General features: G+C 36.8%; 1 protein-coding gene across 1 annotated transcript in view; it reads right to left on the bottom strand.

Annotated features, from left to right (window-relative positions):
- Nucleotides 1-8,577: 8,577 nt before the first annotated feature.
- The window catches only part of agr1 (anterior gradient 1), a 4,783-nt gene continuing 361 nt past the window's right edge, over nucleotides 8,578-12,999 (bottom strand). The window contains exons 2-8 of the mRNA XM_051404442.1: nucleotides 12,340-12,424; nucleotides 12,131-12,194; nucleotides 11,569-11,621; nucleotides 10,755-10,831; nucleotides 10,484-10,547; nucleotides 9,496-9,579; nucleotides 8,578-8,761 (exon numbers count right to left, since the gene is read on the bottom strand). Coding sequence (XP_051260402.1) covers nucleotides 8,712-8,761; nucleotides 9,496-9,579; nucleotides 10,484-10,547; nucleotides 10,755-10,831; nucleotides 11,569-11,621; nucleotides 12,131-12,194; nucleotides 12,340-12,424 — 477 coding nt within the window. The 3' untranslated portion in view covers nucleotides 8,578-8,711. The remainder of the gene's footprint in view (nucleotides 8,762-9,495; nucleotides 9,580-10,483; nucleotides 10,548-10,754; nucleotides 10,832-11,568; nucleotides 11,622-12,130; nucleotides 12,195-12,339; nucleotides 12,425-12,999) is intronic.

The raw sequence follows: 12,999 nt of genomic DNA, 5'->3' as shown, positions 1-12,999 counted from the left end.
CTTTTGCACATGGTTGGCATTCTTTCTTGTTCTGAGTGTCTGTCTCTGTGTGTCTGTGAAACAACCTTACCGGGAGAAATAACAATTTGCACACTGAATGGTTCATTTGAGTCGCTTTAAATCAAACTGCTGGATGTTAGTTGTTGGAGAAGGGTGGAATTAATTGCATCATCGTCTGATCATGCTTTCAGGCTGCGTTACCATGAGAGATTTTATATTAAGATAAATCATTTATGAGAATCATCACACAGAATAAATGCATTTAGAAAGCTTTGCTGAATTAACCGTTTTGTGATTACAGCGAGGACAGTGAAAAAAATACAAAGGCAACAATGGAAACACACTCAGTTACTAGTAAAAGTTTTTATTATTATTATCAGCAAAATGTATATAAAAGTATCAAAGGAAAAGTACTTGAATCTGATAAATTATTACGTTATTAAATGGTGAATTAATGCATAAGCAGTTTTACTTACAGGTAAACCATTCAAGTGGTTTCTAACCTAGTGGCCAGACCCCTTCCAAAATAAATCTGAGGGGTTATGAGATGATGAATTGGGTAGAAACAAGAATTTGCAATGCAAATTTGTATATTTTTTCTCACTTTACTCTAGTCACTAATATTAGAGTGTTTTGCCTTAAACAGTCACTTAAATGAAACCAGAATTTTAGAGTGAAAATATGTCTGAAGTAACTGCTAACAAAAAAGCGGCATCTTATAAAAAGCGGCCAAACTAGACTATTATTTTGTAAAGAAAAATACTCAAGTAAAAGTGCCTCTAAATTGTACTTAAGTACAGTACTTGGATGTCCTTATACATGCCCACAGAACAGAATGAACTTAAAGGGCAACATGTGATTGATGTCAGATGTGTCAAATGATGCAGTGATGAACAAAATGGCCAGTGTGGGTTGTACCTGAAGCTAAGAAAGGTAATATGGCTTCAATACAGCAATAATTGTGGTATATTACCAAAAGGCCTCTTCTGTCAATACTGTACCTACCCGAAGATTTAAATTATACATAGCCGTACTTTATGTTCACTGATGGTTGTAATGCATCTTTGAGTTTCCATCCAGCAAAGTCATTATTCAAATGCACCCTTGCATATTGTCATTATATTTAGAATCACTACAGGATCTCAAATCTTTTGAGTAAAACATTTGTTTATTAATCGGTTATCCTGAAATTCTTTGAAATGTATATGATGAATGTTTTTCTAGTAGTTGTCAAATTCCATGTTCAACAGAGTAGCTCGTTTCTGAGAGGAATATTTTAGCAGACACAAACTGCACTCGTTTGGTGTCGATCAGACTCAAGGTGAGGCTGGATTAGTCAGACGGAAGCGTCTCGTTCGTTTTACTGCTGGTTTCAATCTTCAACTCACAGAAGGAGTGAAGTCAGGTCATCAAGTTGTGTTTTCAAGTTGTGTGTGTTTACAGTACAGTACAGTTCACACTTAATGTTAAAGTTATTGAGCAAAGAACTTTAATAATAGATCTTTAATCGTTTGTTAATCAGAAAGACATCAAAATGTGTACTTTTAAGTTGATTTTACCTAGTCTCCTATCCTCACATAGCATACTGAACACCAACCTTCAAGTAATCTTCAAACTCAGTGAATAAATTAAAATTTGAGAAAAGTCCAGGATTTTGAACAGGAAGAGGTTGAAATCATGGAGGGTATCCAGTCAATAGAGAATATTTTCCAAAGTGCAGTGTGCAAGTGTTTGTGTGTGTGTCTGTTCAGTAGCACAGCAGATACTGCCATCAGATCAATAATAAATCACACATCAAGCTTTGCTTTAAACACCAAGACCCTGTGCTCATAGCTCTATTGACATGATGAAAGCTCATGAAAAATCTGATTCAGACATTAATAAAAGGCGATCGCTGACCAAAATATGTTGGAAACTCTCTCTTCAATGATTCAAAAACCATCTGCTGAATCTTAACAGCCGCACTGCTGTTTACATAAATATTAATATTGTAACATCTATGAGGATAGTATTACGCTTTTACACCAGATCTCGTTTACAATAGCCAGCAGCTATACACATCAAATGGGCCTTGGGTGTGGTATTAGTGTCAAATATGGTATTGGCTTGTAGAGTGCATAATGTCAGCTGAGTGGAGTTTAGCAAAACCACAGGATAATATCTGAGTCAATGTATGAAACAACTTCCTTGAATTAGGCTTATTCTGATGATATAAAGTAGATCCTGGGCTAAAGCATTTGAGAGACTGGGTTGAGAATGCAGTTGACTAAGCATGTTTTTAATAATCTGTCAGGCTGTAAACTGCGAAGTGTTGCATATTTCAATGAATATTTAAAGCTTTTTTACTAGAAGCCTCCTGACAGATTTCTGTAATTTAACACCAGATTCAAGCTTCGCTGTAAACAAAATCATCATGCCAGAATTTGAGTTAAACAGAAACCATATACAGTACAAGTATAGACTACATACAGTACAGTAGAGGGTGGTGAGGCTGCCCAGCCCTCTGGCGCAGTATGAGTGTGAGAGCGAGGGCAGCAGCTCGTGCCCCTGAGAGAAATGACAAATCATTAGCTCTGGTCCAGGGGTAAATGGGAGCCGCACTCTTTCAAGGCCCACATTTCCATTTCAATTTTCTGCTCAACAGAGTTGATGTATGTGGCGAATCACATGGCAAGACCACTCTCCACCTCGGCCGGCTCCAGCCTCCTGTTATTCACTGGCTAGAGTACCTCTGTGACCTTGTGTCTCTGTGTGCGTGAGAGTGTTTTATACACTGATAGCATCAAAACCATTGTCACTGAGCCCAAGACGAAGGGACAAGTGAAGAGAGTCTCTAGGTAGATGTGAAGTTTCAAAACGGAAAAATAGAATCAGTGTTTCCATTGAGGGGTAACATGTTTCATAAGATAAGCTGACAGTGATCTAACTGTAAAGTAAATTCATCTGTATAAAGATGGCAAACAGCACACTTGATCCCCATGTACAGCCGACCTGCTAGGTACAGTGATGGAGAACTTTGTAGAAGGTTGGAGCCTGGTCTCAGGGGTGGATCTAGATGGATGCCATCCCAGTATGGTATCAAATGTTGTCAGATTTAACACAATAATTAATAAATGTGTTAAAAAAAACAGAAATTAGTAGAAATTAGGAAATAAGTTTGATTTATTAATGTGCCACAATAGTGTAATGTTAAAATATCTTCATTTTGGTGCTTTTCCAAGAAAATATTGATATATGTGATTGTTTACGATTAAATCAGCACATATTTCCGCCACACCTTAAAATCATGCCACCCTTTTGCGACCCCATGAATATTTCACTAGCTCCGACCCCGCCTGGCCTGTTTTCACTGCAACTCATGTAAAAAAGTGAAAATAAAAATCTAAGAACATGAATAAAACAGCAAAATGCATGGAAAATGAATGCCAAATAATGTAGATGGAACACAGATGGATGCTGCCTGTCTGCCACAAAGTGAGAAAGGAACATAATGAGCTGCAGTGGGACGGACTGCTGTAGATTCAGGCCTGAGGTCCCTGCAATCTTATCGACATAAAACAGCATTTTCAGCAGTTGAAAAGTTGTTTTTTTTCTTTCAGTACACGCAGGCAGTTACACTGTGATTAAATAGTGATTCTGAAACATTTTATGATCACAAGAAAAAGAAAAGTTGTATAAGTTAAGAATGGAAAATTGAGGCAATCAGTATCAGTCCCAGTAGCTTTTGTGGTTTGCAGCATGGGTTCCCAAACCTTTCCATTACAAGGGCCCCCAAATAGCATTGGCTTATGGCTGGAACCGCCCTGTCGCAAGATGTCTTTAAGAACCCACTGACGATACTGCGGCAAATGTAAAAAACAAAACAAACAAAACAATAACAACTTATATATTTCTGTAAAAACAGTTACACTTGTATTTCTAATCTTTAACTCATTAGATTCAGTATTTCTCTTTGTATGTGTTTGGGAGTGAGATTGATAGATGCTAGCAAGCAAGCGAACTCACTACATTTCAGGAGCAACAGCTCTGTGGCAGCCGGCACGGACCGTCAACAAGGACAGTTTATCTTATGAATGTGGTCTGTGTTTTGACTGGCAGGCAAATAAGATTTCAACGTTTCATGTAATATATTATTATAAATTATAGTTTATATTCATGCACATAAGTCAGAGGATCATTTCTTTGATTTTATATTTTTTAATTATTTTTATAGCCTTTTCCCCCTATCTTCCCTCAAAGATTCTGAGCTCCCCCTGCCACACCTTGGTTCCTAATTTGAGAAACACTGCCTTATATGTTTAAACACACTTCATTTGAAAAAGTTGGCAGTGGGCTTTTTCTTGCTTCATGAAAAAGGAAAGTTTTTCTTACTCCTTAGTGAGTTATAAATAAAGAAAAATGAAATCAAAGGTACTCTCTGGGCAAAAATGTTTAGAAATGTATTTTAAATAAAAAATAAGTGATAATGAAATAGATTTAAATTACCACATAAAGTATGTCTTCTAAAAAATATGTGTTTGAAAATCAAGTCAATTTTCAAAGGCAAGTCTCTTTTCTCTGGAACAGAAAGAAGGTCCTTCCTTTTGTAGCTGTGTGTGCAGAATGATTGAAAGCAGATCTATAAGCTGGCACCAGCTCCATTTTACATGACCTGAGCCAACAATACTGCACTTTAATCTTGTATCAACTAAGTTCTGAAAATCAGCTAACAAGAAGCCACCCCACAGAGTAAATTAATTGACTCAACATCCACAGTCAACTGGTAATTGCTGAACCATCTCTTTGGCACCGTGTTCATACTGATACATTGTAATTTACTTTGAGGTAATACTAAGTGTCACTGTGTGTGTGAGAGGAGTGTAGATAGGCTAAGTATAGAGAAGAAAGTGTCAAGAGGAGACGCAGATTGAGCTTATCTGTGAGCTCAGGCCTTCCTTTGTCAGAACGGTTCCTTTCTGATGAAGACTCTTTGAACCTGACAGAATAATTAAAAAGCAAGGAGGACGGAAAAGCTGACATTTGCATTTTGACCTTTTTGATTTACGTGGCGAAAATTGCTCCCAGTTTCCTCGAGAACACATTATAATATCAGTCTGCCCTTGTGTGTGTGTGTGTGTGTGTGTGTGTGTGTGTGTGTGTGTTTAACTATGCGTTAAAGTTTGTGTTTAAGAGTGCATGTGCGTAGGTATACATAATGATTCTATATGCGTACAGGCAGTGTGTATTTATGAGTGTGTGGGAAGAATAAAAGAATATATTTATGGCATATTACCCAGCCACCTCTTCATTAAGGAGCTGTTTTCCAGTAAGCGGGCTCTATTTGAATAGCTAAATTGTCCAAGCAGTGTGCAAACGAGGACTAATAGCCCGGTGTCCTTGTCACAGACAGCCTCTCCGCCAAAGTCAAACTGAAGAACTTGAAGCGTGTGCGTGGGTCTGCGTGTGTTTGGCAGCATGTTCAGTAACAATATTTCTGTAAATTTAAGGGTTTGTTTTTATAATGTCCACTTTCTTTAGTACAGTAGTCAAAGGACAAATTTAGCAAGTTAGAGCTATCTATCCTAATCCTAGCCCTGTGATACCTTGTGTGAATTATGGACACATCTTCCAGTTGTGCCTGGAATCTGTGAGAGTAAGCGGTATGCTGCAGCTGTCTTTGAGCTTTTTAAGAAATAAATGAAATGGGAACCCGGTGTTCAACAAGAGAATATCTCCCAATTAAGATATGACCTCTGCCCCGTACTTCTAAGGGATGGGAGGACTTGAAGAACTGACCTTGGATAGCTGTAACAAACTAAATCAGCTTTGCATTAAATACAATGTTACTGTTTTCATGGACAGGTTTTGCTGTTCGAGGCTGCACCACAAATCAAGCTAAACTAAATCTGTGAGTTAAACAGCAGTGTTGCATATAAACCTAAAACACAAAGGATTGTTTGCCATGGGAAAGGTATCCTGTGACAAGGAATAATGTGGATACTGCAGGCTTCAAATGCTTCTTCTTTGAAGGAATACATTTGGGAAATAAGCTTATATGCTTTCTTGCCAAGACTTAGAAGAGAATATCATCTCCTGGAGTTTATTGTGGTTGTCTGGCAATCTCATGGAGACAACAAGACTCAAAGAAGTGACTGTGTCCACCTCCATAAAACCACAATGGGTCAATTTTCCTTGTGAGTGTTTGTAAGATTAAACAAGCCAGATATAACATCTTACCTTTAGAGGTGCTCATAGGTGGGTTTTGTTACCATTGGGCAGAACTTGGCTAGCTATCTGCTTTTGTTTTTACTTTATAGAAGTGGTATTCTTCTCATCAAACTCTCAGCAAGAAAGCAAATAAGCCCATTTTCTCAAAATGTCCAACCATTCCTATATTCACACAACATATTTTCATTCTAATAGAGACAAAATTAAAACATCCACATGATCATGTATTACAGATCAAGATAAAGTGTGGATGCTATTCTAAATGACCATAAAGTATATCAGTTAGAATCACCTTCTCACTGTAATGAACACTATCAAAGGTTGCACGTAAAAGGCAGACCTTGTGAGGTAGTACATCTTTCTGTCACACTGTCCTTCAGAGTGTATGCGTCTCTAAAGAAAAAGAACATTTTGATGCTGAAATCCCACACAGAGTCTCCCCGAGTCATTTCTTTAAGGCCAGAACTCAAAACACGAGATTGGAGCTCCGGCAAAGAATTTCATAGAAAAATTAGTCCTTCAGACTGTCTTTGAGAGGTAACCTAGAGAAAGTTTCAGCATTGTATCCTGTCTACATGAAATACACAAATGTGTGGACGTGAATTTGATGTCACACATGTACTGCTTGTGTGTGCATGTATGCTACATAGGTTGTTTAGGTTATTATTATTTTTTATTTCCACTCACATACAGTAATTTGCATTTTTTGTCAAGTAATGGTAAATGTACTTCATATTCCTAAAGCAATATGACATGAAGTGCTGGAAATGATTATGGAAGCAGAATTTCCTTCACAGAGCACTGAAACAGCAGCGCAATGAGCCAGACAGGGAATTGTCATGCCCAGGATATAGGAAAGTCTGAGTAGAAAACACATTGTTATGAACCCAGGAGTGTAAGGCTATGAAACATATTTCTTGAGAAAAGTATTCGGGGGGGGGTTAGTTGGAAAATCTCATGAGTTTCTGACGAATCATCTTGGGTCCATCTGAAAGACAGAAATCTGAGAAACATGAGAGAAAGCCAGTCACACAATTGCTTCAGATCAGATGTCTGTGCTGAATGTGAAAAAAGGAAAAAAAAAATACAATGGTATTGTGAATAATTTAATAATTTCTCAGAAGGATCAGTTGCTTCAGTAGATGTTAAGGAAGCAAAAATAATATTTCGTAGGAATGAAACTTACTGACCCATTTAAAAAAGATTCTCTGTTTTCTCCTTTTCTTTGAAATCAAAGAAAATAACTGGGTTTTCAGGATGCATCTCATTAGTTATAATAAGGTTTTGAGTGTATGTTGTTGACACTGCTGCACATTTGCAGAGCAGTCACCCCAGCTGATATATGTCTGTCCCAGTCAGCTTACTTTTCCTTCAGAAGGTGAAGGCACAGGAATGCTCGCCACAGTGAAGCCGTAACAATTAAAAACAGCTCATTAATCCTACTTATGACAGCAGAAGAACTGCATCTGGGCTATTTGTGGCAATGCAGCACAGTCCCGCTCTGTCAAGGCCTGAGTTGTTTAGAAATTGTATTTTTGCAGTTGTCATGGAGGACCATTTAACAAAAGAAACAGAGATGCACCCTGGGGCTGAATCCACATCTTTGGAGATTGTTCAGGAGTAAATCAAGGGATGACTCCATGTGCAACAACATAATGACTGGAAAGATTCAAGAAGAGAAGTGATCTTATAACATATGTTTGATAAACACACGATACATTTTTACTGTAAAATGTTAAAATTGTCTATAAAATGCAAGTCAGATTGAAGTGTGGATTGTATGTGTGAAGTATGAAAGTACACACTTATGTGCTTATATAATTATGATCCCTTCTTATATTGTTTAAAAACATATACCTAAAGAATATAAGCATTAGCGTGAATAACAATTAGTACAAATACGATTTCTGTGGAAAAGGTCATAAGACCTTGCTTGGACATCTATATTATACTGCCACCAAGTGGTTAAAAATGCGTCTACCAGTAATATCCACTGAGACTTTAATTCCCTCATCATGACATGAAAAACACCCTCTCCAGTTCTTTTGAAAACACTTACTTTCAAAACGTATCTCCTGTAATTTTAAGTGGTCCTTATGTTTTCAAAAGGTCCACCCTTTAATTGCATGTCAATAAAAATTCCTTTACAACTCTAAAAATGATTGTTACAAATAATAGTTTGCTTATTTAAGCGTATTTCCCAAAATGTAAATAATAATAATAAACCTGCTTACATGTAAATATAATATATAATAAATATAAAACAATATAGTAACTTTATTTATTTAGTTAAAAGGTGTTGTACAGGTCAAATAACAATATGTACCCGGGGTTTGTACAGTATCGGCACTGTGGTGTAAAAAAGGACACTTTACTTTCTATTAATTTCTATTGTTTTTATTGACCTCAGATCAACATGTAAACATTTCAGATTTCAGTGCTGACCACTGAGCAGGATAGCCCAGCATGACTGCAGGATGGAGAGAAGTCAGATGTCAGCCATGTTAGAGTTCAGAGTGCAACAGGACTTTGGCTTTCTTCATGTTTTTGGCCACTGTTAAAAAAGAGACAAAAAATCAGAATAAAGACCATAAATTTGCTGGCAAAAGGCTCACTTGACAAATCATATATAAGTGACACGATGAGAGCATGAGAGTTAGCAAATTGGGCTGCCAGCGCTGTCTATATACTGTAAGTCTGTACCAGGTTAGGTAAGGTAACCTTAAGGTTCAAAGTACAGCTAATCTGCTCACCTTCCAAGATCATAATACCCTAGAGCATTAAACCCCAAAACTTCTATCTATGTTCTCTAACTAACTGGTGATACAAATAACATTACACCCAATTAGGTTCATTTTGATAAGACATAAAGCACTGTGTAGAATCGTTTGATTGTTTAAGTGATTTTGACATCATTTTCTTAACAAATGATTGCCTTAAAAGTGCCATGCCTTCTGTTTCTGTAACTAAAACTTCATTTTACAAATTGGACACAATGATTTTTTAAGTACACAGCATTTCTAAAAGTAGTTAGACCTCAAGTGCCCTCCTGCTGAAACCTAAAACCTGTAAAAGTCTCATGTTAACACACATAAGAAGCCCCTCGTTGTCTCTGTCAGACCTATCTCACAAAAATAGTTTGTCGTCTGTGAAAATATTGAAGGAGGAAGATGAGGGTTAAAACAGATGGGGCTCCGTCTGTCATCAGGTTCCTGACAGGTAAGGTGTGCAGCACTCTCCCCCTTCCTTTCTCTGAACTGTCATTAGAGAGAGTGGATGGTCACTCACATAGTGCCATGTCACTAGGCTCGTAGACGTAGTGGCGGTTGTCGTACTTTCCTGCAATGTCTGCGCGCACAGCCAAAGATGGATCTGCAGAAAGACGTGACACATGATAGGAAGATTTTGTTAACTGCCTGTGTTTCTGTAACAGTCAATATATGCAACTATAGTGTAAATATGCAATGGCAAAGAGAGAAAGCAAGCAATGAAAGTGAAAATAAAAGAGAGAAAGTGAGGACATGTGAAAGAAAGAGAAACAAACTGATGACAGGTGACAGTTTAATAAGTGGTTATTTAGGAGTGAGTGAAAAGCAGAATCTCAAGTCTTTCCCCAACACTTCCCACACCATCATTAAAAATATATAACTATTGAGCCCTTCTCTTCAGAGCCCTATCTATGTCCTTATCCATCTGTTATGCTTGAATCCTTATTCTGCTAAAAAAGAGTTAATCTGAGGGTTTATAATAATAATAATCATAATGTTATTATATTTAATATAATATTATTATATATAATAAATGTATTATAATATATACACTTTATTTATAAAACACCTTTCAAATCCAAAGTTACAAGGTGCTGTACAGTGTAAATAGCAATATGTACCCCAGGTTTCTATTAGCACTATGGTGTAAAGATTAAAAGGACACTTTTTACTTTCTATTCATGTGATTAAAAAACAGGATCTCCAGTCAGCCAACACTTCCCACTCCATCATTAAAAATATATAACTATTGAGCCAGTTAGCCTTTATTCCTTTCCTTCTCATCAGAGCCATATCTATGCCATCTGTTATGTTTGAATCCTTATTCTGCCAAAAAGGCAAACCACTGAGAGACTTTTAGAGTTAGTCAGAGGATATTAGGAAGTTTTGCAAATCTAATTGAATCTCAAAGAACAATAAGGGAAATATATATTTTTAATTACCTGTCCTATTAGACTATAAAATAATTAAATTAATTCTATAGTATGGTAATTGGTGTAAGTAATTACCAACAAAGAGGATTCTGGGAACATAGTAGCCATCAGGGGCCAGATTCTTGTCTGCGGTCTCTTCCTGTAAGAACAATATAATAGTTGTTAGATAATTATGAGCACAAAGAAATTGTGATAAGATATGCTAAATAGTGCTAAAAATAACACGTCCAGAAGAGTAAAAGTATATGTTTCAACCAAAGAAGGTACAAAGATGCTTGAAAAATATTCTACTTGTACTGTAGGGTCGCTTCTTATAATAAAAGATACATGTGCTCAATGTACTTACCACCAAGTTGAGCATGATGAAATCCTCTTTGGCCATTTTCTGGATCGACTTTGCAGCAACAAATGCCTTCTTCAGCTCTGTTGAAACAATTCTGTTTAGCTTATATTTGAAATTATAGAAAATAAATTGTCTTTAAAGGATTTCTTAATACTTTCCAAAGACTCCATGTGGTTGAGACCCAACAGGAATTATAAATGTGGTCAGGCATTTTGAGCTATCACAGATTGTGTTCATAAACTTCTGGTCCATGCACTTATTTTTTTTAACTTTTTGACAGACACAGAGGATGCCACGCAAGTTAGGTACGAGTGTTTGGACCTAAAATATCCACTCTCTAGTTTGCTTGCCAGACAATGAAATAAGCCATAAATATATGAAACTCAACTTATTTAAATTGTCCCAAAGTGTGTTGAGGTGTGAACAAAACAGAGTAATTTCACAATCAAATGATGGACTGGTATGTTCGGGCATTCAAAGGCAGGCTGTGAAATATTTAGCTTTTTTTCTCAAACCTGACAAAATTCCAAAAGTAAAAGTCAGATTTGACCCTGCAGGCAGTCTTTATTGTCTATATGTGGAGAAACACACGTGGAGACTTCTGCTGAGTTTACGTCCTGGAAACCAGCTGTGTGATTAATGAATATAATTCTAACCTATCTGCATTGCCTGCTTGGCAGGTATTAAGGAATGCACCCATTGTGTTCCCCATGAAACCAAGCCCAAGTCAGGCTAGGAAGGACAGCGCAGGATGTGCAAGCCTTTATTTTTACATTCAATATTATTCTGCTGTAATAAAAGAAGATTACTACAGTACCTTGACTGAACGGGCAGTCGATTTGATGATGGATGACCATCAGAGGCTTCTGACTGTGAAAGCAAAACCACAGAGAAACAACTCAACACATTTCTCAACACAATAAACACAATGATGGGTGTGAATGCAGTCTTGCACAACCTAATCCCTGAGAAATCGAAGTGGCCGTGCCAGATTTTAAAAGAGTAATGACAAATAAAACGCAATTTCTTTGCTTTTATGGGGCAGTAATGGTGCTGTATTCCATTAGAACAAATGTAGCTCTGCTTTATAAAGTATTCGACCCCAACTTGAACCAGTAAGTCACCCCCATGAAGATATATCCCACTCACAGACTGTAAATAGTGGTATGGTATTCACAGTATTAACATTGAGAATATAAGAAGAATCACAATGTGTTTTTTTCTATTCAAACTGTTCAAATAATATTATTTTGAGGAGCTGTAAGGCTGTATTAAGGAAATAGGGGGCACAGATTCCACTTTCTCATTTACATTTTGTTTTTAAAACTCATATCCAAACAGAATCATTAGATATTCGAGGCTGTTATCAAAAGTCTTACCTTTTGACCATCTTTGACAGGCCTTCTTCATAGCTTTGGACCCAACTAATACTATCCCCCCATCCTGCAAGACAAAAACAGCAATGGGGCCACCAGTACATGCTCTGTGGTTACAAACTCAAGCTCACAGCCATGAATTCAGTTCAGCTACTGATTCTTGAGATGGAAACTATAGCTGTGCGTGCTTTTAAAAAAGGAAGATCACCCACCTCTTGACAAGGACTTTTCCTGTTCTCCGGCACTGGCACAGACACCAAAGAACAAAGCAAACAAAACCCAGCGAAGCATCACTTCCTGTCATTTGAGGCAATTAGAGAGGGAAATTCAGTGAGATTTATATTTGTAATGAACAATCACGGACAATATTACTGTAATCACAGGGTTTGCTGATAGCACACTTTACAGATATCTGCAGTTCATGTTTTTCTCTGCAGCGCTGACTCACCAAACAAGCTTGACAAGGCTGAGATTCATATTGTTGAATAGTAGCAATGTCAAGGAAGCAGTTAACAAAGAATTCTTAAACGTCACCTTCATATAAAATCTGCACTATTACTAAAAGCTGCTGCTGCCATGTTATAATATTCATTTTATGAGCAGAAATTCTATACGTATTAATCTGAACTGATTTAAAATATAAAAACTTTTACTGCATTGGTTCTGATTCTTTGAATTATCAGAATAAAAACAGATACAATAAGCTTCAGTAAACTACATCACTGCACCAATACTATAACTTTTCTGTGCAGTGAACAGATTATGTAAAAGCACCTTATATGTTTTTACATAATCTGTTCACTGCACCTTATATTTTTAATTTGCACTACAATTAGACTGCTTATTTATACATTTTTTATAAATTTTTTTAT

The sequence above is a fragment of the Dicentrarchus labrax genome, unplaced genomic scaffold (assembly GCF_905237075.1).
Source record: "Dicentrarchus labrax unplaced genomic scaffold, dlabrax2021, whole genome shotgun sequence".
In the NCBI taxonomy this organism is placed as follows: domain Eukaryota; kingdom Metazoa; phylum Chordata; class Actinopteri; family Moronidae; genus Dicentrarchus; species Dicentrarchus labrax.
This window is presented reverse-complemented; position numbering and strand designations above follow the sequence as displayed.